Source organism: Podarcis vaucheri, assembly GCF_965113315.1.
Source record: "Podarcis vaucheri genome assembly, chromosome: 4".
Classification (NCBI taxonomy): domain Eukaryota; kingdom Metazoa; phylum Chordata; class Lepidosauria; order Squamata; family Lacertidae; genus Podarcis; species Podarcis vaucheri.
This window is the reverse complement of record NC_138762.1, coordinates 36,596,568-36,623,519: the sequence shown is the minus strand read 5'-3', so window position 1 is coordinate 36,623,519 and position 26,952 is coordinate 36,596,568. Positions and strand designations below refer to the sequence as shown.

At 41.1% G+C, this 26,952-nt stretch overlaps 1 protein-coding gene across 1 annotated transcript in view; it reads left to right on the top strand.

Annotated features, from left to right (window-relative positions):
- Positions 1-2,081: 2,081 nt before the first annotated feature.
- Positions 2,082-26,952, top strand: part of IMPG2 (interphotoreceptor matrix proteoglycan 2) — a gene marked incomplete at its 5' end in the record, with an annotated part of 62,908 nt that continues 38,037 nt past the window's right edge. The window contains 3 exons of the mRNA XM_082221196.1: positions 2,082-2,094; positions 4,242-4,502; positions 18,628-18,794. Of these exons, the coding sequence (XP_082077322.1) occupies positions 2,082-2,094; positions 4,242-4,502; positions 18,628-18,794 (441 nt within the window). The remainder of the gene's footprint in view (positions 2,095-4,241; positions 4,503-18,627; positions 18,795-26,952) is intronic.

Genomic DNA, 26,952 nt, shown 5'->3' with positions numbered 1-26,952 from the left:
GGGAGCCGCAAAACTCGTCATTATAAAAATAACTTTTTGTCACTTTTTTTATTATTTCTTTGTTTGACCCCTCAGAATTACTCCTCCTCATAGAAATAAACGTTAAATTAACAAGTTACCTTTTTGTGTGTGTGTTCTTCACTCCCCTTCAAAACAGTGACCAGCGTACATGCCCCCTTTCAATGCAGTGACCAGCGTACATGCCCCTTACAATGTAGCGGGCGGGAAGGTGACGGGACGGTGCGTGACTAACGCACGCACCGCCCCCATGCGACGTCACAGCCAGTACAGCGCCCTCTACAGTGGGGAGTGTCGGGGCGCACAATGCACCGCACCTCCTCCCCTCGCTAGTATCCACCCCGGAGCCACAGCAAAGGTGTAAAAGAGCCACATGCGGCTCCGGAGCCGCGGGTTGCAGACCCCTGGTCTAGAAGGATTGTATGGACAGGCAGCAGCTCTCCAGAGTTTCAGGTGGGAATCTTTCCTAGCCTTACCTGGAAATGTCAGGGGATATGAACTGGGGATCTCTTCCATGCAAATCATGTCCCTTCCCCAAAATCATTCAGTGTCCTGAAGGCTACAAGCTGATGGTAAGAAGTGTACAGCCACTAGTTTAGGAGCCCTTGTGGAGAGTATATTAAATAGGTGTTTCCTGTGCAGAATATAGATTTTTATTTGCTATTCGGTTGTACAGTTGCTTTTGTTACAAGAAGAAGAAGGAAGAGTTTGGAATTGATATCCCGCTTTATCACTACCCCAAGGAGTCTCAAAGCGGCTAACATTATCCTTTCCCTTCCTCCCCCACAACAAACACTCTGTGAGGTGAGTGGGGCTGAGAGACTTCAGAGAAGTGTGACTAGCCCAAGGTCACCCAGCAGCTGCATGTGGAGGAGCAGGGAAGCAAACCCAGTTCACCAGATTATGAGTCCACCGCTCTGAACCACTACACCACTCAGCCTCTGCCTTCATGGCTAACCAGTGCTAGAGAGCTGTGCCAATGCCTTTCCTGTAACAAAATACAGAGGTTGGGCAATATAAAGGCTGGGATTTCTCTCCAACCTGTGATGTCTTTTGTGCTGGTAGTTCCAGGGTATGAGTTTGGTGGGAGGTATTCTAGGTCAAGAATAGCCAACACAGTGCTTTCCTAATGTTGGACTATTGACTCCTATCATCCGTGACCACTGACAATTTTGGCTGAGGCTGATGGGAGCTGGGATTCCAACTCCATCTAAAATGCACCATGTTGGCTACTATTCTAGCTGGATTCAGTGGGGCCCATAAGCATTACATTGTCTATCCCTGGTATTGTGCAATTTCGTATGCTGTGTATTCTGTGTTCTAGTTAGTTTTCATTTCCAGTATAGGCAGCAACCATTTTAGGCACATCCAATTGATATGCAGGCCCTTTGGGACCCGGAAGAGGGCACAACAGAAGTGGGGAAGGCCATGCTTATATGTGCTCTGCTGACCCATGGAACCCCCCGCCAAATAGTTGCCGCTTGTATGCACAATATGTGCATGTATAAAATACATGTTTTTGTTTAGTGCGATTATGCAAAACGGAAAGGATGAGAATCACTGTTTCTACTACCTAATGCAGCAACAATAATTTTATTATTTATATGTTGCCCATCTGACTGGGTTTCCCCAGCCACTCCCAACAAAATCATAAAAACTCAATGAAACCTCAAACATTAAAAACTTCCCAGTACAGGGCTGCCTTCAGATGTCTTCTAAGTCATATAGTTGTTTATCTGTTTGACACCTGATGGGAGGGTGTATTCTTCTTGCCCTGTCTCCTCAAAACGGGTAGGGGTGGAGAAATTGCCAGGAAGAATAGACAGGACCTTGCATCAGCATACCTGAGGGTTGTCACATGGCTAAAATGGATCAGTTGTGGTCTCTTATGACAATAGCAAAAGCACCCTCGAAAGAGAATCTCCAAGCAATGACCATGATGCTAACATAAGTTATTGTTTGGACAGCAAGCTGCTGCTGCTTTTCTTTTAAGACAGTCAATGAAAATTGTTCTTAATTAAGTGTGAAAGGTACTGTCCTTGTGTGGACTGCCAGTTAACGACATGACAAGCTCTGGTAAATCTGGCTTAGCTGGCCAGCTTAAAACTGAAAAATTATCCCTCTGGTCTATTGGCTAACATCAAGGAGCCTCTTCTTCGCCGCCTCTTGTGATTCCCAAAATGAAAATGGAATAATTTCTTTTAACAAAACAATTGTAGACATTTGGGACTCACCTTTGTTGCAGAAATCAATCCTTTTTTTAATCCAAGACAATTACCAGTGACACCAGACCTTCTCTAAGAACAGACTGTTACTGGATGGTTAACACGTTCAGGTCAGCTAGCACTGCTAAAAAGGAACTTGGTTATTTTCCCTTTGCCTTTAAAAAAAAATTCCGAAAGAAATATGTGTGACTTTTATTGGAAGATCTACTTAGGAGTCTGGATATTCATATTGATTGAAGGGGAATTTCAAGCATTTGCAGGTAAGAAAATACTCCTGTTTTCTGCCATCCTCTGAACTGTCTTTGAATCTTATGTTTACCAAAAAAAATATGTTTTAGAGTGAGAGAAAATAGGGTTACATGTTTACAGAGTCAGACCAATTTCAACAAGGTTTGTAGCTGGAAATTAGTAATGGGCCATTATATGTCCACATCTAGCATATTTCACTGAAATATATACATGCTGAGGTAATTGAAAAACTGAGTATCTGTTTTGCATTAATGTTAATGTAGCAACTTTTGTCGCAATAGGGCTTCACTCTACAATTAATAATGTTTCCCATCTCCCATACCATCTGCCTATAGATTTTCACCCACTGTCTTTTAAGCAGTTACAGTTATCTATTCAGTTTGATATCACATAACACTTTTATATTGGCTGTAGTTGCTGTCTTTCAGTTACTGGACTGTTCAACTGTTTAGATACCCCCCCATCTAATTTTCCAAGTTAAAATGATTATTCCTGCACTTGTAGAAGCAAGTCATTTGAGGTGCATCACATGAATGAAAAAAAATGTGATTGGTTCCCAGATACAAAATTTAATACAACATGACTTGAACACATCAGCCGTCCACTTGATAATAACTCCTTTATGAAATCAGATACAAAAATGGTGGCAGGTTTAATGTGTTTTTGTCTTTTGTCAGTCGCAGGATGTTGTAAACGGGTTTGAAATAAATTGCTGCAAGCCCTGTAACATGGAGTAATTTTGTCTTACAATGTGTGAGATGTGACACTTGATCACTGGTCTTCAACTGTTGGGTTGGGACCCACTTCAGAATCACAGCCTGATCTAAGATGGGTCACAGCAGCTGTGCTACCAACTTGCCAATATATAGTAAAGAAAAAAAGAAATGGCCCATCAAATATATTAAAGGTGGGTCCTCCTGGGTCCGCAAAAGTTGAAGGCTACTGCACTAGTCCATGTCTCTGTGAGAAAGGACTTGGCAGAACATGATGTATCTACACCTAAGCAATGATATAATGTCTTTGCAATAGGGTAAAGCAGTTGCATTTATATCTTCCTGGTGTAGCATTCACTCAATACAACCAATATAACCTTAAAATATATTTGGGGGAAATGTAGAAAACAAACTTAGTGAAGATAGCCTCCTTTGAAATATAGACCATTATTTGGTGTTGTCCATTATATTGGTGTGCTAAGTGAAAACAATAATGAACGAGTTAGATTTCTTTAGCTAGGCTTACACTGAAGATTTACTTTTTTATTTGCAACCACCTTAGAGTGACATAGTAAGAACAAGAGAATAATGGTGCATGTTGGATAGTTATTAAAATATAGCACCAAACAGGAAGGGTAGGAGCCAGAACCTTCTGTCTCTATTAGCACCTATGTTACCCGAATGAATATAGAAATAAGCATGCACAAAACAAATTAGTTTGGTTAAATGTTATGGATTGGATCCATACAAAGTTAATTGAACTTAGGTCTATTTAAATTATTGGGGCTTAAGCTGAGTCAGGATTGATTTGTGCCATTAATTTCAATGGGACTTTAGTTCAACTTATTGAGGATGATGTCCAATGTTCATCATACTCAGAGTAGACCCATTAATCTCAATGGGTCTGCTCTTGAGTATGATTAACAACTTTAGTCTAGCTCCATCTCTGCATCTATTTATTTAACTGAAACTCAGTGGTATTGTGCAATATATGTGCAGCTACTTAAAGAGATTTGTTTGTGATGTAATTTTGCAGAAGAAACCTATTCAGCTACAGAGGACATAGAAGCCAAGGAACCTACATCAGATCTTCCACCAAATGGCTGGCGATCAGTTAGAAGCTTTCCCCAGTTTCCAGATTCTAAGCATCTTCTTGATTTCAGGGAATCTGAGAAATTCAGCAGACGCTTGTTGCGAAGAAAGAGATCAATTTTCTTTCCTACTGGAGTTAAAGTGTGTCCAGATGAGTCTGTTGAGCAGGCTATTGCTAACCATCTGAAATACTTCAAACTCAGAGGTAAGTGAGTGTTGTAAGGCGGAGACCAACTTTCTTGCAAATCAGTGCATTTAGTAGGGAGGCGAACCCTAGATGTCTGGTGAATAACTGATCAAAAAACTGAATTAAAAGTTTCAAGAAGTTTATTGAGACTTCTGATCAATTAGATACATGTGCAAACCTATTGTCTCCGGGAATTGTAAGCTTACTAAAAGAGGCCCATGCATGCTTATCAAGGAAATGATGTCATAAAATATGTAAAGATAGTGAGTTTAGACCCATTCCTGCAAGAAGACAATAGAAAAGATCGTAGATACAGATAGAAACTGTACAAGCATTGGAAATGTTCAGGCTAGGCTCAAAGTCTTTATGTGTATGTGGGTGTTTAAGGTTAACATGTTTGCTATGGCTAGAGATGTAACCAGTTTGGAGGTGGTTTGTGATCATACTGTTGCTGTAAAGTGTACAAAATGTCAGGGTCCACTGTGAAAGGCCTTTGCAAGACTAAGAAAGCTGTCTTTACGTGGCAAACGTCACTTTTGAAGTTCCCTTTGCTAATATCAAACCCCTCACCATGCTGCCCAATATGTCACTTGTACAGATCAGAGAAGTTTCAGAGGCAACCCATAATGCACTGCCAGCTGTTGAGAGGGTAAAATGCAATTGAGTACACATTGAAATATGAGAACTGACCTCAACAAGGTTTATTTTAGCTCACATCTCAGTAGTGACAATTGGTCTTCTGCACCTGCCTGTGTGAAATTGGCCTTTGCTCTAAATATTTGTTCCCTGATAGCCTCACAGCTGGAACCAATTTGCAAATCTCTTGTCAGTCTCCCCACAGAAGCAGAGCACTGGACAACACACAGCAAGGGGTACCATTTAGAGAGGAGCACGGGGGGGGGGGAATCCATTTGCTCTTGAATTTCAGGCCACATAACATTATTTGTCAAGAGCCCCTATTTGCAGGGTTATTTCCCTCTAACATTTCAGATATCAAATTATGGACACTCCCATGTACTTACGGTTAGCATGTTTAAGATATGTGTTCTTTGCAAAATTCTAGGATGAAATGGCATGATCTAAACCTCCTGCCCTCATACATTGGGATGTATTCATGAGATCCCATGCTTCTCTAGATTTTGCAGTGCAGTTCTTGACACAAAAAGCATACCAAAATGTGCTTTAAAATTCATGTTTTGAAAAATGCGTATTTTGTGGGGAATGCATTCAAAATGGGTAACATAAACAAAACCACAAGGAATCATTATGACTGTAGGAAAGTATATTGAACAAAGTTCCTCACTCAACATTGGGTTTTTAATCGAAGGAGGATTGTACAGTCTAGCATTTGAACTATGCACCTTTCACCTCCTATCAGTCCTCTTTCTCTGCCACTACTATTAGATAAGCTTAAGGATGCTGACAAGGTTTTCCTTTCTTGCGTAGAGGAATGCCTTGCTATGGGTGGGGAAGGTTAGAGGGAGGCTCCTTTAAGAGCCTTTCTGCATCAGGCCTAAAGCCCATTTAGTCCAGCATCTTGTTCTCACAGTGACCAATCGAGATGCCTGTGGGAAGCCTGCAAGCAAGACCTGAGCGGAGCAGCATTCTCCTCACTTGTGAGTACCAGGCAACTGGTACTGCATCTGATATTGGAGGTAGAATGTAGCCAATGTGGCTAGCAGCTATTGACAGCCGTATCCTCCCATTAATTCGCCTATTCCTCTTTTAAAGCCATCCTAGCTGGTGGCTGGCACTACCACTTTTATGGGAGCAAATTCCATAGTTCTAGTTTTGCGCTGTATGATGCGGTGCTTTATTTTGTCTGACTGAAATCTTACAGCATTCAGCTTCACTCGAGGCCCTCATGTTCTAGAACTAAGAGGGAGTAAAAACTGTTTATGCACTCCTCTTAACTTAACTTTTCATCTTAGGTGAATTATTCCATCCCCTTCTCCTTCTGCGTACACTCTGTACCTTTAAAGTATCTCTCATTCTTTCCCTCAAAGAATTCCAGGCACTGTTGTCTACCCCTCAGAGATTTACAGTTCCCAGCATTCTTTAACATCCACCCACACACGCAGTCAAGAGCTAGAGGATTCATATGTGCTGCCAGAAAAGTTAATCTTATTGGTTTAAAATTTCTAATTTAAGCAACCCACCCCCTTAAAGCTGGCAATTGTAGAGGCATCCCGCATTAATTTTTTCACTACCCTCTTGAGTAACCAACAATTGCACATTTGTCTGTGGGGTTTTAAAAGAAGATAGTTTGCCTGAGTCAATATACTACTAGTTGCCGTACATGATTCAACCCTTAAGAAGTACAAATGGGATTATGGCTGGATTACATCTGAGCACTGCTCATTTACACAAATGACCAAGCAAGCTACGCCACCCCCCTTGTAAGCATGCCATACCTGTCATGTGCTGTCCCTCCAGTTAACCTAGCAAATCCCTTTCTATAGAATGAGACGTAATAGGCTAAATCACTCTTACTGCTGGGAAAGATAAATAGCTCTTGGAACAATAAAACCCATGCCAAATGAGCGCTTCCTGAAAACAATCATGCCTCTTGTAAGAAACAAAATCTTGTGAGAATTTTTCAGTCGTACAGTTTCAGAAAGAGAATGTAATAAAAGCATTTGGTAGAAACAACAATATTTATAACAGAAAACTATTCTCAAATAAGGTACTCATAGATGTAAAGATGAAAAAGAACAGGTCACAGAAGAGTTCAGGATCGATGAGAGGGAGTTGTATTATACATCCTTGGTGAGTGTCATGGGCACTGTCCAATAGGTCCTTGTGATTCTTGCAGAAACATATTTCAAATAGTACTCCAATTTTTGATTGCCTTAATAGCTGGGGAAAAAATCATATTTTCCTATTGACTATACTGAGGTTTGAGTAATGGGCAAAATGTAGTATCTGAAACAGAAGCTTGTCATGCCAATGAAAAACAACTTCACATTTCCCATGTGAAAGTCCTCATCTACTGTAGTAGATGTACAGTAGACTTTAGACTGTTTATTTCAGCCCAACAAAGTCAATTTATATAGCTTGTACCAACATGTTGACTTTTACATTGCTAACTTTTTTGTAAACTGCTTTGAGGTCTTATTACAATCAAGCAGTATATAAATTTTGTTAAAGAGATAAATAAATACTGAAAATCTAGGCTGTTCAAAGGGGTCCAGCTGCAATAGATGCTTTAGCTATCCATTATTAGCCAATATGTGAGACAAGTTGCTGCAAAATCAGCTTTAGGGTTTACTAATCCTGGCCAGGGTTTGTGCATGTGTGGGTGGTGTGGGTGTTGCTTTTGGACCAGCTGCTGACAGAGGAAGATGCAAAGCCAGCTCCTTTTCTTCCTCTGCTGTTTTTCAAGCTTTACATCAGATATGAGGAATCCAAGGCCTCTCCAAATATTGTTGGACTTCAACTCACATCAACCCCAGCCACTATGGCCAGTGGTCAGGGGTGATGGAAGCTGGAGTCTAATGACATTTGGAGGGTCGCAATCTCCCCAACCCTGCTTTAGGTGCACAGAAAGAGTATGAGCTAAGCTTGAACCCCTGACCCACTGAAACCCACCGGTTTTTCCCTCAGAGCTGCTCAAATGCATTCTGTGGCCTGGAGGCCCTACTCAGGCACCAGTATGTTTTATTTCAACAGCTGATAGTGCTAATTGATACCTACCTCTTGTTGACTATATACAGTGGTACCTCAGGTTACATATGCTTCAGGTTACATGCGCTTCAGGTTACAGACTCCGCTAACCCAGAAATACTACCTCCGTTTAAGAACTTTGCTTCAGGATGAGAACAGAAATCGTGCTCCAGCGGCACGGTGGCAGCGGGAGGCCCCATAAGCTAAAGTGGTGCTTCAGATTAAGAACAGTTTCAGGTTAAGAATGAATTAAGTCCACTGTATGTCCAACCACCCGAGTAGAATGCTACAGAAGTTTACTCAGTAGCTTAGGTTCAAAATATGCTTCTGTGTTGAACTGGTTGTGGTTTTCATGATACCACACAACTCTCTTTAAGGTGGGGTTCAGTGGTTTGCAAAATCACAGACTGCTGGTAAGCAGGGAAGTGGCTAATTGCACCTCTTTCAACCATGCTAATGCTTTAAACATCCTTAGAGTAATAAGATTCTCTTTCATATTTCAATATTGCTCAGTGTGCACAATAAGAATATCTATCGATGACGTGTTTCGTTTTCCCGTGTGGTGGAAGCATATAAGTCTGGTTTTTGTGGGTTTCCCTGGCACAGCAGAAGGTGCACTGACTTCCTGAAGCTTTATCCTTTCTGTCCACCAGAGAGGACATACCTTGCTAAGTTCATGTTTGGCTAATGCAATAAGAACCTACAGATGGTGCCGAGCTTTTGAGACTGGACTCAGTGGGGTGGCTGCTGTCACACTAACTAACTGGAAGGACGGATATTAAATCCCTAAGCTAGCAAGAGCTGATTGAGGCAGTTAAAAGGAAGAACAGCTTGCATTCAGATACCGTAGCCTTGCCTAATTCATTTTTTAAATGAAACCTCAATTAAAAGGGGATGAGGCATTGTAATCAAGAGGACTAGGAGCATGAAACTATTAAAGAAAACAACAGGGGTCCTTAGCAAGAAAATTGGCCTGTGTTAAATAAAATTGCCATTAATTACGGTAACTTTTGCAATTACTGCAAGTGTCAGAGTAGCCAGACCATTGTCTGTTGGCATTTGAAAACTTAGTAGAAGCAGACACCAGTCCTTTACCACAGTCTTCTCTTCACCTCCGTATCATTCCCTTTTTCCTGCACTCAGTGCCCTGTTTGTCCATATTGCTCCCTCCCCGCAAGACGAACTGGATCACTTGCTAGAATTGTAAACAGATGAAGCCAAATATTATTTAGTGTTCTTATATTGTTCTTTCTCCAAACCTTTATTAGGCATTGCAGATATAAACCACCTTAAAGCATCCATATACAAAAAAATTTAAATATATACAAAGAAACAGCCATATAAGACATGTTGTTGTTGTTTAGTCGTGTCTGACTCTTCGTGACCCCATGGACCAGAGCACGCCAGGCACTACTGTCTTCCACTGCCTCCCACAGTTTGGTCAAACTCATGCTGGTCGCTTTGAGACCACTGCCCAACCATCTCGTCCTCTGTCGTCCCCTTCTCCTTGTGCCCTCCATCTTTCCCAACATCAGGGTCTTTTCCAGGGAGTCTTCTCTTCTCATGAGGTGGCCAAAGTATTGGAGCTTCAACTTCAGGATATGTCCTTCCTGTGAGCACTCAGTGAGCACTCACATACTGTAGTAATTTCTGTTCTTGTTAGATGAGCTTTGGGCTGCATGCACATTACTGCCGTAAAATGCATTTTGTTGTTCTTTTTCTCAATTTGGATCAAAGCTGTTTGGGGGGAAAGCCCATCAAAATGCAGTATTTCATAAGAAGCAAGAGGATAGATATTAGATGAATGTGGATTGTGGCTAATGTCATGCGTACATCGCTTCCCAAAACAGAAGTCAGAGTGCACTTGATGCAGAGCAAACAGGGGTGTGTTTAAAGCCTTGGTTTCCCAAATGTTTCTGGTGGACTATTCCCACACACTGAAGCCCTGTTCTCTACCTGTCTTTCTTTAATTATTGTCACAACATACTCCCCCCCCCCCCCGATGATTGAAAATTGCCGCTGTTCAGTATAGAACCAAACATGAGACACCTTGGAAAGAAGGTGCTGGTGTTGAGCAAGACTATTTCTTGAAGGTAGCGCTACTTCCGCTGTGAAGGTGAGGAGATCAGAGCCCCTGTACTTTTTAGAATTTGTGTAGTGGATGACATTATTTTAGGAGGTGCCTCATTATGCCGCTTGCTCTCCCCTTCCTTGGCCTTCAGCCCCAAAGTCTGGCCCTGATGGTATCATTGCATCAACATTAGCGCTGAAAGAAAATTTAGAGAATATCAAAATGTTCCTGAACATGTTAATTGCAAACTGTTGCATTTGTATTCTCCTCTACCATTAATGATATTGTTGGTTTGAGGGATATATATATATGGGGGGGGGTAATAATGATTTTATTAAGGTTTGGTTTCTGTGATTTCATATTGCCACAGAGTTCAGCCACAAGAGTAATTTTTGAACAGTGTCCCGTGAAGTTAAATCCCAAAAGCAAGTTTTTTAAAATAAGTATTTAAAATGAAAAACCTCCAGTTTCTGAAATGCCAGATTTTGAAGTTGTATTTCAGTTCTACTCTTCAGCTATTGCAACTCAAATTTGCCTGTGATGTATCAGTCTCAGTGCGACAAAAATATAGCTTTCAAATATAGCCTCCTCAAATGCCAATATAAAGAGCACCTATTTCAAACACTACTTCAATCTATAATCTCATACAGGAAATTTATTGCAGTTGCCAAACCCATCTACAACAGGCCCAAGTCATCTGTCTGGAGGTCGAGTTAATGAAAGCAGTCTGTTTATAACTGCTTAATAAGGAAGAAGAGTGTGGCATTTATCGACTCATCGTTATGTGAGCTACATTTAGCACATACCAAAGATTACAGAAATAACAATAATAAATTACTAATACATGACTGACTTGATGCAGACAGTAAAGATGTAATGTAAATGTCTATGTTTATTTAAAATAAAATGGCATAAGCTAATTTCAAAAGCTCCTTATCTTTAGGGAAAATAGGAAGGAAAAGCACAATTGATGTAAATGAACATAAAAATATAGGCGGTATAATTTTTTGTGTTGAATAAAATTTGGGTTTTATGGTCGTTGATACTATAATGGCTTGCACTGTCTTTGAAATTAAGTCCAGGGAGTATCCAGCATAGAGTTGTCCCAACCCCCACCTTCTAAGCTGATTGACGAAAACCACTTTCCTGAGACTAGTTCAAGGTCATCCTTTTCTGCCAGGGCCTGCTTCTGCCTCTTAAGACTTTCACTGAAACAAACCCCATCCCACTTGTCCTCCCTTCTGTGTGTAACCTCAGAACAAGGTTGTGGCTAGCAGGCTGGAATGTTGGTACAGTGGTACCTCGGGTTAAGAACTGAATTAGTTCTGGAGCTCCGTTCTTAACCTGAAACTTCTTAACCTGAGGTACCACTTTAGCTAACAGGGCCTCCCACTGCCATCGCGTGATTTCTGTTCTCATCCTGAAGCAAAGTTCTTAACCCGAGGTACTATTTCTGGGTTAGCAGAGTCTGTAACTGAAGCATCTGTAACCTGAAGCGTCTGTAACCCGAGGTACCACTGTACTTGATTTTTGTAGGCTAAATCCTCTTCATTCTCCCCACCCTTCCAATTTCTCCCCCTCTTTCCCCTAAGCAACAAGAAAGAACCTTCCTCTTTCTTTTTTTAATCTTAGGTTGCAGAGCATAATGCGACTAACTATTATGTGCTCAGGTGAATGGCGGGAAGGGTAGGTAGAGGTGGGGGAGAGAGAGCTTTGCAGTTACAAACTGCAGAGCTAACAAGAGCCTGCTAAGAGAGCTTTTCAGTGCTGAGTGCTGCTTCCCTTCTCACTACGCTCCTGTAGCCACTGGACAACTCTGATCCATTCTGCTGAGAAGTGCAAGAGGAATATTTCAGTGACTGTACCTGGAATCTCTAGAGTAATTCTGTCCTCCCTCTCCAGAAAGGCATGTAGGAAGCATTCATGGGGGCCACCCCTTTTTATCCTTGCAACAGTTCTACTAGGTAAGTTAGGCAGAAATGTGGTGGACTGGCCCAAGCTCTGAATTAGACGATCTGTGCTCCCCAATCCAAATCCCGCACACTGAATATAGGTCCTGATGCTAGCAGTTGTTAACGTGAGAAAACAACTTTGCAGCCCCCCGTTTCCAGGGGCTGAGCGACCTTCTAGATTAGAATGGCAGGAAGTAGTAGTGAGGCTGTATCAGGAAGGTAGAACCACTAAAAACCAGGTTTACCCCCTCACAAAAGTGATCCAACCCACCATTGGATTTGAAGCATGGTCTCTATGCTCAGAGGCAGTAAACTGCTGCTCCGAAATGAATTTTTTATAATAAAAGTTAACAATTCAATGAATGAAAAGATGTAAGACCTGGAGTGGGATTCAACTGTGGCAACCCACCAGCGCAGCAGCTACACTGCTAGGAAGAGCCCTGTTCTAGCACAGGGCAATAAAATAAAAAAGGTAAAGGACCCCTGGACGGTTAAGTCCAGTCAAAGGCAACTATGGGGTTGCAGCGCTCATCTCGCTTTCAGACTGAGGGAGCTGGCGTTTGTCCACAGACAGCTTTCCAGGTCATGTGGCCAGCATGACTAAACCACTTCTGGTGTAACAGGAACCAGAGCGCACAGAAATGCTGTTTACCTTCCCGCCACAGCGGTACCTATTTATCTACTTGCATTGGCGTGCTTTCGAACTGCTAGGTTGGCAGGAGCTGGGACAGAGCAATGGGAGCTCACGCTGTCATGCGGATTCAAATCACCGACCTCCTGATCGGCAAGCCCAAGAGGCTCAGTGGTTTAGACTACAGCACCACCCACGTCCTATAGGGCTATAGCTGGATCCAACAGGCAGCTTGGGCCAGCTGAAGTGTTCTGTTGTTTTAACCAATCATGCACTGTTTTGTACTGTTATGCTACTTCTGCTTGCACAACAAACATATATTGCACAGCAGTGTCTGCTTTCCCACTTCTTGCAGTAAAAGACAATGGATTTTACCCCTGGACATCCCCCCCCCCCGCTGAAAACAGGATGTGAGACTAGATGAGTGGTCTGATCAAGCAGATCAATCATAGAATTGGGAGTTGGGAGAAATCTTAGACGTCTTCTTGTCCAGCCCTCCCTGCTCAGTGCAGGATCTGCAATGCATTATGGGACTTACGTTATCCCTGAGAGATGGTTGCCCAGCATCTGCTTAAATACCTCCAGTGAACGAGTGATCACTACCTCTCAAGGCTGTCTGTTTCATTGCTGAACAGTTTTTACCATTAGGAACTTTCTCCTAACGTTTGGGTGAACTGTTTCCTCACAGTTTCTGCTCATTGGGGCTGTTCTTGCCTCCCAGAGCAACCAAGTTCAAGTCTGTTTCATTGTCTGCATGACAACCTGCCAAAATAATTTAGAGCAGAAGTTAGAACAAGTAGATAGCAAAATTGGAAATATGGATAAAAAGATTGATGAAACAGTAAATGAAATTAAAGGCCAGATAAAAGAGATATTTAGAAGAATGCAAAATGTAGAGGAAGGGGTGAAGAAGACAAGATTGGAATTAAAGGATATTAAACGGGATAAGGAAAGAATAAAAGCTGAAATGTCGGATTTGAATAAAGCGCAAGAGGAGATAAAAGATATTATCGCAATGAATGAACTCCGACAGAGAGAGGCGAATCTTAGGCTGAGAGCCATCCCGGAGATACAAGGTGAGAATATTAAGGAAAAACTGATAAAAGAATTGGCGGCCTGGATGGATATATCAATAGAAGAAATGACTGGAAATGTGCAGAATGTATTTAGAATGCGTGTAAAAACAACAAAATCTAAAAAATATGCAGGCGACTGTCTGGTAACATTTAGAGATAAAGAATTTCGAAATAGGGTGTTGCAAAAGAATAGGGAAAAAAGACTGAATATAGGGGGAAACTACATAATTATTTTTAAAGATGTCCCAATTAGATTACTTAAACGAAGAGATTTCTACAAACCACTAGCACAGACTTTGAAGAGGAATAGAATCGAATTCAGATGGGAGTTTCCCGAAGGATTATCATTCGAATACAGAGGGAAAAGACATAGACTATTAAATTCAGAGGAGACCGGGAAATTCCTGAGGAAGTATAAGGAGTTAAGAACAGAGGAGGGTGGAGCAAGAGAAGTAGAGGAAGGATCACCTAGAGACACGAAAACAGAGGACGAACAAGAAGCGAACGGAAGCGGATCAGATAAAGAGGAAGAAGAAGAAGGGGAGGAAGAGAACACAGAAAACTAATAAAGGAAAGAGAGAGGAAAAAGGGAGGGGAAAAGGGGGAAAAGGAGAGAAAAGTTTAGTGAGTGTCAGGCATTATGGGGTTAAGGATTTTGAGTTGGAATGTTAATGGAATGAATGAGAAAAAAAAGAGGAATAAAATTGAGCAATTCTTGAAAAAGAAAAATTTGGATATTATCTGTCTCCAAGAGACGCATGTGGCTAAAAAACACAAAAAATTGCTAATTAACAAAAGATTGGGAATAGAATTTGAGTCCTCCGATAGAGAAAAGAAAAGAGGGGTTGTATTGTATATTAAAAAAAAGATTGAAGCTAAACAAATATTTAGAGATGAGGAGGGGAGGATGGTTGCTGTTCGGATCAGCTGGCAAGGTGAAAGTTTGATTGTGATTGGGATCTATGCACCAAATAACAATAAGACTGATTTCTATAAATACCTAGAAACGAAAATATTGGAATATATGGATCAGAGAATCATTCTAATGGGGGACATGAATGGCGTAGTCTCCTTAGAAGCGGACAGACTGAGGGAAGGAGTAAGTAAAGAAGGGAAATTGCCAAAATCATTTTTCACAATGGTTAAAAATTGCAATCTGATGGATATTTGGCGTCTCAGACATCCATTGGACAAGCAATATACATTCCATTCCGAGCCACATCACTCGATGTCACGGATTGATCAGGTCTGGATATCAAATGAACTTTGTCCTAGGGTAAAACAAGTTGAAATAAAACCGAGAGTAATCTCTGATCATAGTCCGATAGAATGGGAACTGGAGAGCTATGACAGAAGAACTTTTAGATGGAGACTAAAGGATTATCTTTTAAATGATCAAAGAATTGTAGAAAATGCGCATAAAAAGCTATCAGAATATTTCATGGATAATCGAGATAAAGGTACAAACATTAACGTAGTCTGGGACGCCAGCAAAGCTGTGATAAGAGGATACTTTATCCAACAGAATTCGATTAAAAATAGGAACAGAGAGAAAGGAAAAGAGGAAATCTTAAGGCAGATTATGGACAGTGAACAAAAATTAATTCGAAAACCCAACTCTCAGAAAATAAAAGAAAACATAAAAATTCTCCAAGCCCAATTTGCTGCGATAATAAATAGAGAGATAGAGTGGAATGTTAAAAAGTTAAGACAAAAGAGCTTCGAATTCTCAAATAAATCTGGAAAGTGGTTGGCGTGGCAGATTAAGAAGAGAAAAGAACAAAGTACAATAAATAGAATTATAATAGAGGGAGAAGAGGTTACTGATCCAAAAGGAATTAGGAAAGAGTTTCTAGATTACTATAGAAGCCTTTATAAAAAGAAAGATAGAAACAACTCAAGGAAGATAGAAAGATTTCTGAAAGAGAAAATGGTGCAGAAAATCCCAATTGATAAGAAGCAACGATTGAATAAGTTAATTGAAACAGAAGAGATAGAGGAGGTAATTAAAGATCTAAAAAGAGGGAAGGCTCCGGGACCCGATGGATTCACAGCAAGTTACTACAAAGAGATGAAATCTGTACTTGTGAACCCTTTGAAGGAGACTATGAATAATGCTTTAAGAAAAGGAGAAATCCCAGAGACCTGGAAGGAGGCGTTCATTACTCTCATCCCGAAGCAGGACACAGATTTAACTCAGGTTAACAACTATAGGCCAATCTCGTTGTTGAACACGGACTACAAAATATTTTCAGGTATTCTAGCAAGAAGACTGAAGTCCATATTGGTGGAAATTATTCATAAAGACCAGGCCGGATTTCTTCCAGGCAGGAATATGAGGGACAATATAAGACATATAGTTAATATGCTAGAATTCCTATCGGTTAGAATCGATAAGCAGGCGATAATGATGTTTGTAGACGCGGAAAAAGCGTTCGACAACGTGGCGTGGGACTTTATGATGAAGAACTTAGAACACCTGGATGTAGGCAGATATTTTTTTAATGGAGTGAACGCAATATACAGAGATCAAAAGGCCAAACTGATCATAAACAATATTGTGACAGAAGAAATAAAGATACAGAAGGGAACACGACAGGGATGTCCACTCTCCCCGTTGCTGTTCATAATGGTATTGGAAGTACTTCTGAATTCAATCAGACAAAACGGGAAAATTAAAGGAGTGACAATTGGACAACACGCTTATAAGACCAAAGCATTTGCAGACGATTTAGTCATCATGACGGAAGACCCAATAACTACAATAGAAGAAATCCTAAAGGAAATAGACCAATTTGGAGAAATAGCAGGCTTTAAATTAAATAAGAGGAAAACAAAGATGATGGTAAAGAATATAGATCAAAGAACAATAGAAATAATCCAAGAACAGTCACAGATACAGGTGGTTAAGAAAATAAAATATTTGGGGATTTGGCTTACGCCTAAAAATATAGACTTATTTAAAAATAACTATGAGCCAGTGTGGAGAGAAATAAGAAAAGACCTGGAAGCATGGGGAAGACTGAAACTGTCTCTTTGGGGAAGGATTAATACTATTAAAATGAATGTATTACCGAGGGTATTATTTTTATTTCAGACCATTCCCATAATTAAGGGGAGTAGAGTGTTCAAGGAATGGCAGAGAGTACTATCAAGATTTATATGGCAGGGCAAAAAACCCCGTATAAAATATAAACTGTTGACAGATAGAAGGGAAAGGGGAGGCTTTGCCTTACCGGACTTGGGACTCTACTATGAGGCAGTATGTCTCTGCTGGATAAAAGATTGGGCCAAGCTAAAGAATAAGGAGTTACTCGATTTAGAGGGTTTTAATAACAGGTTCGGCTGGCATGCCTATCTGTGGTGTGGTAAGAGGAAAATGCATAAGGGGTTTGAAAATCACATTTTTAGAGGCCCACTTATCGAAGTATGGGAAAGATATAAGAACATACTAGAACCTAAGATCCCACACTGGCTTTCACCCCTCGAAGTGATGAGCCTCAAGAAAATCAATATGAGTGGAGACTGGGCAACATATGAACAACTGCTAATGAAAGAGAATGGGAAATGGAAATTAAAACCGTATGAGCAGATTAAGGGGTACGTGTATGACTGGTTGCACCATGTCCAAGTTAACGAGATGTTTAGAAAAGAGGCTAAAGATAGAGGGTACGCAGATAAAGAATCAAAATTCCAGACGGAAATTATAAATAGCGAGGTGAAAATAATATCTAGAATGTATAAGATGTTGCTGGATTGGAATTTGGCAGACGAAGAAGTTAAGACAGTAATGATTCGATGGGCCAATGATGTGGGCCATGCTATACAATTTGAAGATTGGGAGAATGTATGGAAAGAGGGTCTGGATTTCACTGCGTGTATGACGGTGAAAGAGAACGTCATGAAGATGTTTTACAGGTGGTACATAACACCTGCAAAATTGTCAAAAATGTACAAAGTAGACAGCAAATGTTGGAAGTGTGAAGAGAAGGAGGGTGTTTTTTATCACATGTGGTGGGAGTGCAGGAGAGTGAGAGAATATTGGGAGGAAGTATATATTGAATTAAAAAAGGTTCTAAAATATACGTTTACCAAAAAACCCGAAATTTTCCTGCTAGGAATACTAGGGAATGAAATTAAGAAGAAAGACCACAAATTTATGTATTGTGCAGTAACAGCAGCAAGGATAGTCCTTGCTCAGAAGTGGAAAAAAAAGGAAATGCCAACAATAGAGGAGTGGAGATCGAAGTTACTAGACTACGCGGATTTGGACAGATTAACTGGAAAGATCAGACATTTAAGAGACCAAAAGTTTGTCAAGGACTGGGGGAAATATGTGGATTACTTGGAGCATCTTAGTGAAGGTCAAATAACGTTAAGGGGATTCAGAGAAGCACTGTGAAAGAGGAAGAGGTATTGTCCAAGGTAAATAGAGGTAGAAGAATGTCTAATGACAATACATACTAGGTAATGTGTATCTTAGAATTTTATTGCGGAAGATTTACGGGCGGGTTGAAGGAAGTCCAGGAAGAAACGACTATGTTAACTTGATAGGTGAAAAACTTTTTATTTGTATATATGGTATATCTGTCTTGTGTTGTTATTCTTGTTCTTTATTCTTATGCTTTAGTATTTCATTCTTTTTTTCTTTACTTTTAGAAAACTAATAAAATACTTATCTGAAAAAAAAAAGACAACCTGTGATGGTAGTGCACAATAATAATACTTTTAATTTTTTCTTTTGCAGTGTGCCAGGAAGCAGTATGGGAAGTCTTCAAAACATTCTGGGATAGGCTCCCAGGACACGAAGAGTACCAAAATTGGCTGCATCTCTGTGAAGAAGAAACTATGAGTATATTTGAGATGGGCACCAACTTCAGCCAGTCTGAGGAGCATCAAAGCCTCATAATGAAGGTAGGTAAGGGAACAGATTAAAAATCTCTCAGCCGGAAGCCTTTGACTAGTAAGAAAGACCAAAATGTTATTTTGCTGGTTCGACTTTTATTAAACGCCTTGAAATGGAAGTAATTCACACAATTAAATTCCAGTAACGCTTGCTTAGCTTTCTGAAGTTTTACAAAGATGTCTTTCCTCTTTAGCTTATTGCTTATTATTATTATTATTATTATTATTAGTAGTAGTAGTAGTAGTATACCTCCCTATACACAAATTCCCCCCCCCCAAAAAAAAACTGGCTTCACAAATGCCAGGACTAACAATCCGCAAACTGGTCTGTTTCCATTCCCCAATGTTTTTATATTGATTTTTTTATTTTTGTGCTGTTTCAATATTGATTTATGTATTAAAAATTATTGTTGCCAAAAGATACATAACCAAAGCAAAGGAGAAGATCCCCAATTATGGGGGTGAAGGAGCCTAAGCCATCTAATGAAGATTTTGGAGATATTGGGTAGAATTCAATGTTGCTTGTATATTGTATTTTATTGCATTACAATTTGAATTCCATAGAATTCACATTGTCATACAGCATAAGAAGTAAAAGCAATAAAGTGCAATTAAAATCAATATGAGTATTTAATGCAATGGATGTGCTCCCATCTTCAACCATCTTCAGCCATCCAGGGGACCACCTGAGTGATGTTCACAGTCAGTCCACTGATTTGTTTGCCACTCTGGGCAGCTTCTAACAAAGATTAAAAACTTTAAAAACTTCCCTGAACAGGGCTGCCTTCAGATGTCTTCTAAATGTCAGGTAGTTGTTTATCTCTTTGACATCTGATGGGAGGGTGTTCCACAGGGCGGGCGCCGCTACCAAAAAGGCCCTCTGCCTGGTTGCCTGTAGATTTGCTTCTCACAGTGAGGGAACCACCAGAAGGCCCTTGGTGCTGGACCTCAGTGTCCAGGCAGAATGATGGGGGTGGAGACGCTCCTTCAGGTATACTGGGCCAAGGCCGTTTAGGGCTTTAAAGGTCAACACCAACACTTTGAATTGTGCTCGGAAACGCACTGGCTTAGCACTATGTGTGAACCTGGGTGGGGATAAATAATCCAAGCTGGTTTGAATCATCTGTACCTAATTTGCCTTTCAGGCACCTTCAGACAATAAGCTATTCTTGTTTTCTGGCATAGCATGCTTGGGTTGATCTATGGGGAATAGAGACAAATTGGTTTAGGGATTGTTGGTCCTGGCATTTAGACAAAGGTTCAAACTTAACAGGTTTTGTGGTTGCTTCCAACTCTGATTCCATGCTTTTGTTATTCCACTAAGTTTTTCCACTTTGTTCTTAGTGCTCAAAAAACAATAATTCTAAGTGCCTTGTGTGGCAAGGAAGTAAAGAAAAGGTAAAGCTTACCTTCCAGTCAGCTACATTTGTAAGAAAAATAATGTTATGACATTATCCGGATTTGCAAAGTGATAGCATGGCATGCAAAGGGGGATTATTTTTTTATAAATTTTTGCATGTGTCCAAAAGCCTAACCAAAGAATTAGTAATATTGGGCAGTGATTTGAAGTTCTTCCAAAGGGCTATACTAACCAGCCCACTTTCTCATCAGCCAATGCAAAACTTGCTTCTATCCACCACCCAATCATTGGCTGAGCTAGCATTGGGTGGGTGTGGGACATGGCATGCAAAAAACTGAGGGGGGGGGAGAAGACTGGTGCTTTTTTCAATGGGAACATTTTGGTGATGTTCTAATGTTATTTCGGCTAACACAGAGCCCAGGAATGAAACTGGGTAGGGAGGGGTGGAAGGCTACCTAGCCAAAGATCTCAGCACCAAACTAAGATATGAGCATGTAGGCATTATATTAAATAGAAATATTCATTATTATGATAACACATCACTAACTACTGAAGTTTTTGGGTTTTTTTTGCATTTTGAAAACAGTTAATATTTTTAATAGCATGATCGGTATGTATATTACAGCTCCTTGGATATTTGTAGCTCATAGAAATATTTAATCACGTATCTTCAATGTTCAGATGCGCAAGATTAAAGTAATACGGGATCAGAAAGGGGATTCCCTAATCCTTAGAGGATTTATTGTCAAAGAACATATTGCAGGAGGAGTTAGCAGCCAGCAGTTCTATTTAGCTGATTGCAGCCTCCGGGAGCTTGTGACTAGGACTTGTAAATAGGGGTTTTTGCTGGGGTGTTTTGAAGGGGAGGCCCAGAGTGCTGTCTCGTGGTGTACCTAGGACCAAGAGACATGGATGGCGAGGGAGCAGCTCCAGTGACTTGCAACATCTGTACCATGTTTGTCTTCCTGCGTGAGAGTACACAAATCCACACCTGCAGTAAGTGCAAGCCTTCTTGGAAGAGAAAGTACGGCAACTTGAGGTCCACCTACCCACACTTTGAGCTGCTGGGCAAGACGAGGAAATTAGTGATAGAGCAGAGTGGACTGTCCTGAAACTGCGATGCACGTGGGGTGCCCCTAGAGAGGAGGGAGATAACCCATTGCAAGAGATAAATCCTCAGAGGAATGTGGCACACCGAAGCAGGACTGTTGGGAGCCATGTTACTGGAGCTGCAGAATTGATTCCATGCCCTCACCCCAGACACTGATTCTGGGCCAATGGAGCAAGGATAGTGGTTGTAGACCTCAGAATATACCCAGGTGGCTGTGGAAGGTACAATGTACGGAATGATTCCTGCTACTCCCCTAGGAGGAAGAGAGATGTGGTGGTAGGTGACACCCTACTGCCTGGCTGACAATTTCATTTCCCAGAAGGTAGAAGAACCAACAAGGGGATTATCTATCTATCCTCACCAACAGGGAGGAACTGATCGACGAAGTGGAAGTACTGGGAAACTTGGGAGGAAGTGATTATGTACTCTTGGGCTTCATGATACAGAGGCAAGGGAAAGTTGAGTGTAGTCAGACATGCACTCTGGACTTCAATAAGGCTGATTTCAAAAAGCTTAAGGAACTACTGGGTGATGGTCAGAAATAAAGTGGTACCTTGGTTGACGAACTTAATCCGTTCTGGAAGTCCGTTCTTAAACTGAAACCATTCTTAAACCAAGGCGCGCGTTCCCTAATGAGGCCTGCTGCCACCGGTGCCCTTCCACTGTTTGGCTTCTGTTCTTATACCGAGGTAAAGTTTGAAAACTGGGACACTATTTCCGATTTTGCAGAGTTCGTAAATCGAATCATTCATAAACAGGGCTGTTCTTAAACCGAGGTACCACTGTACTCAAAGAGGAAGGAGTATAAGATAGATGGGAATTTCTTAAAGGTGTAATATTGTAGCTACGAAGGCAGAAAATTCCAACAATAAAGAAAAGTGGGAGGCATTTAAAGAAGCCAGTGTGACTGCCTAAAGAGCTTACAGATGAGATGAGATTTAGGAAGGGCATGTAAAAGAAATGGAAGAAAGGGGAAATCACAAAGGAAGACAATGACAAGTTGCCAACAGTTATAGGGAGAAGGTCAGGTGAACCAAAGCTGAGAATGAGCTCAGACATGCAAGAGAGGTTAAAAATAATTTTAAAAGGTTTATTTGGTTATTTTCAAAGCAAGAGAAAGAACAAGCAGGTGATAGATTCTCTGTATAGAGAAGACAGAGAAATGCTATTGGTGACAGAGAGAAGGTGGAATTGCTCAACACCTACTTTGCCTCTGTCTTCACCCAATAGGAAAACAGTGCCCAACCTGTTGGTACTGCAGCCCAATATAGGAAAAGTGGGTAGTAAAGGAACACTTAGCTACGTTAAATGAATTCAAATCTCCAGGGCCTGATGAGCTGCACCCAAGGATACTAAAGGAGCTTGTGGATGTAATCTCAAAGCCTCTATAATCTTTGAGAATTCTTGGAGAACAGGTGAGGTCCCTGCAAACCGGAGGCAGGCAAATGTTGTGCCCATCTTCAAAAAGGAGAAAAAAGAAGACCCGGGTAACTCCTGAGTGGTCAGCTTGATGTCCATACCAGGAAAGGACCTAGAACAGATAATTTAATGGATGGTATGTGAGCTCTTCGAAAAGGATGCTGTGGTTATTAAGACCCAGCATGGATTTCTCAAAAACAAGTAATGCAAAATGAATCTCATTTCTTTCTTTATTATTTTTAATAGAGTTACAAGCTTTGGAGGATGAGGGGATCAGGGGAATACTGTGGATGTAGTATATCTTAATTTCATTAACGCTTTTGACAAAGTCCCCCATGATATTCTTGCAGATGAACTGGTAAAATGTGGAATGGACGAGTTACCTGTTAAGTGGATTTGTAGCTAGTTGACTGACCCAAACCCAAAGTGTTCTCACTAATGGTTCCTCATCATCCTGGAAAAAAGTGACAAGTGAGGTGCTACAGGGTTCTGTCCTGGGCCCCTTGTTGTTCAGCATCTTTAAGAAGGATATTAACAAGCTGGAATGTGTGCAGAGGAGAACAACCAATATGGTTCTGCAAGGTTCTGGAAACCAAGCTTTCTAAGGAACAGTTGAGGGAGTTGGGTATGTTTCACCTGGAGAAGCGGAGGCTGGGAGGGGGTATGATAATCATCTTCAAATATCTAAAGGTCTGTCGCAAGGAAGATGCAGCAAGCTTGGAAGGTGTTTGACTCTCCTTCATTGGCAGTTTTGAAGCAGAGGCTGGTTGGCCATCATGGATGATTTAGTTGAGATTCCTGCATTGCGGAAGGTTGAACTAGACGGCCCTCAGGGTCCCTTCTAATTTCAAACCCCTTTGGTGTGGCAGTTTTAAGTAAAGATCAAACTAAATTAATGTTAGTGTTTGGAATTTAACCCTTGATTATTAATATGTAGTTCCGGTAGGGGTATTACCCAAACGGCTGCTGTAGGAAATGGCAGCCCTCTTTCTTGTTCCCTCCTTTGCCTACCTTATATTGAGTTCAATTTCCCTTATGTTCTGGTATCATTATGCTGGGTGTGTCCCTACAGAAGCCTATGGAGAAAACTGGGGGAAGAGAAACAAACATTGTAGTGATGTCAGAGTATATGGTACATTGAATTAGACATTTCAAATAGAGATGTGGAGAATGCAATGTAGAGTTGGCAGTGGCGGTTTTGCATTTTTTTGTAATGTATAGTTCTATCCTTAGTTACGTACAGTTCCACCAGAACTTGAAATAAGCAAATGAAATGGCTTTTCTTCTCCATTCCATATGGTTTCTTGGGTTTTATTGTGCCTCTTTCAAGAATGTTTGTTCTTGAATTATATTGTGTTTGGTTTCCTGGCTTGTCCACTCTCTGCCTAGTGATGCACACTCACTGCATTTTATTCATACACAGTACAATAAGTTTGGGTTCAATATCTTGAGACAAGAATTAACATGGTGGTTTTATTAATTAGCAGAAAACAACAGCCAGTTTTCTGCTGGAGTTTCTTCAAATCCACCTTCACACCATTCGAAAGGGATCATCTCTAAACTCTCTCCATAATGTTTATTGTAAGGAAATGTCTCTAAAGTGCTCCAGTCACTGCACCCAGGATCAACCTCAGAGAAAACTATGCGTAATTGGGTCAGAAACTGGCAGAGCACAGTGCTGATTGGTTGGAGGCTCATGATGTCACAAACCCATCTTCCCATCACCCTGGGAACAGTTTTTCAATTTTGTGTGCGTGTGTGCTAAAAGTAAATAAAGAAGGCTCCAGATGAACAAATGAACAAACATACAAGCAATTCTTTAAAAAACAGAAGTAGCCTGAAGCATAGTGGCTACTACCTCTGTCAAATAAAAATTGTAAAATAGAGGGGAGAAGTGGTGCTTGCTCTGTGGAAGAGAGAAAAACAATGATTCCTGTTTTTAAGGCACATTTGTGTGCACTTCAAGACTATCTTTAATTCCAGACTTTGGAGCAGAGGCCCAAGATTTTCCAGACATTTCCCTATAACTTTGAGCTTGTTATCACATTAGTATTGCAAGTGGCTTCTTTTGGAAGTCTTTGGCAAAGACTTTCAGACAAGTATGCCAAGGCTCAAGTTAGATATGAACAAGCACAACTTTATCCTTTCCCTCTTTTTAACTAACAACATGTGCAGATGTCTTGTTGTTTATTCACACTTATATTTACTTGGGATTCATCAACCCAAGCAGCTTAATTTGCCTCAACTTGCAACTCTAGTTTTCAGCCAGGCACTTAGTACTATATTATGCAGACACAGGTTTTCTAGATACTGTATGTCTTTTTCACTTTTACTAGTAAACCCTGTCCAGTTTTGTTACAGCTTATGGTTGAAACATATTAGTTTATGTACTTACTGCATGCATAACAATCATGTAGCATTATCTGTTACTTGTTTATTAGTGAAGCACTTTATGTTACTTGGTTTTTTTAATATTGAAAAGCATAGACAGCCTTCCCTTTCTTTTAGGGGAGTCATAGGACTCAGCTATACAGCTGCAAATAAAACATTTTACGTGTGTTTTAAATGCAATACACAATGTGACACTAGATAGTGATGGTGAACCATATGGAAAATCCAATGTATTTTTTTAAATCTTTTTTTTTTAAAGCATTTTCAGAATGGTTTTTATATGTGTTGGAGAGTTGGAAGGCACCCATAGGATTGTCTAGTCCAGCCCTCTGCAATACAGGAATGATAGCAGTTCCCTGTGAAGAGGGATTGATTATGATTTTAACAGGCCTGTTTAGACTGTGACCCTGTATATTTTATGGAATTAGACACAAGGCACTGGCAGGTCCAATGAAGTAGTTGCAAGGTTACCTTAGTATTCTCGCTGCCAATTCAGAGCCACTGAGAAGCACACTAAGAACTCAGCCAACTGGAATCTTTTCAGTGGAAAAGGAAGCTTCACACACAGAGACATAGGATTGCCTTAGACAAGAGAGAATTAGTCACCCCTACTCCATTACAAGGGACGCGGGTGGCGCTGTGGGTTAAACCACAGAGCCTAGGACTTGCCGATCAGAAGGTTGGTGGTTCGAATCCCCACGACGGGGTGAGCTCCTGTTGCTCATTCCCTGCTCCTGCCAACCTAGCAATTAGAAAGCACCTCAAAGTGCAAGTAGATAAATAGGTATCCAGTGGGAAGGTAAACGGCGTCTCTGTGTGCTGCTCTGGTTCACCAGAAGCGGCTTAGTCATGCTGGCCACATGACCTAGAAGCTGTACGCCAGCTCCCTCGGCCAATAGAGCAAGATGAGTGCCGCAACCCCAGAGTCGTCCGTGACTGGACCTAATGGTCAGGAGTCCCTTTACCTTTACCCCATTACACACCCAGAAACCAATCAGACTGGCTATTGAGTTTTACTCTAACAGCAGCAACAGGACACCATCCTTGATTGCGCTTGAGGGCAACAGGCTAGCTTAGAGGGTATAGGGGCAAGGCCTCAAGCTTTCTTCTCCAACACCTCACTAATATTCCATGCTCTCTCACTGCCTAAGGCAGCTGCCTCACTCAGCCTAAAGGCAGAGCAGGTCCTGCACACACCTATAAGCGTTTGCACGCAGCTGCTCCCACCACTGAATTGGGAATTCCTTGCAGGCAAGGAAGCTCTATGTGCATCTTGGGCCAAGGAAGGGAGCACAAAGCATCTTGTTAGAGCTGGGAAAATGCCCTTAGATACTAAATCCCGAGTTTGCCTGAAACTCATGCACTGAGGGAGCAATGAAAATTGCTCGACTTGAAGAAAACTTTTGGAAGGCAGACATAATACAATTCATTTCTAACTGGTATGCTCTTGGCATCCATCCATCTCGGGAGACAATGGAAGAGTGAGACTTAGGGGGTGAAGGCAAACGGTTGGAAGGTTGCAGCACCTGCTGTGGCTGTAGAGACTGATGTGAGAGAGACATGTTTTGTTGCAGCTGGGGAAGATGAAGGCGTCCAGTTGTGCTGCTACAGAGGCACCACGGTATTTCTTCTCTCTGTGCTCTTCTCAATGGTTATTCCTCCTCTGGTCGTTGCTGTGAGTACGCAACCTGACTGCCTGTCTCCAGACACAGCAGTTGTCTGCCGTTGTTCTTATTTTAAATTGTATTGTTTTAACATTTTGATGTTTGCCACCTTGGGCTCCTGTGGGTAGGACATAAATTTAATAAATAGAATAAAATAAAGCCAAGGGAGGAGCACCAGTATTTCTGATCCCGTGCAGTGTGTTTCGTGCATTCTTTCAAAGC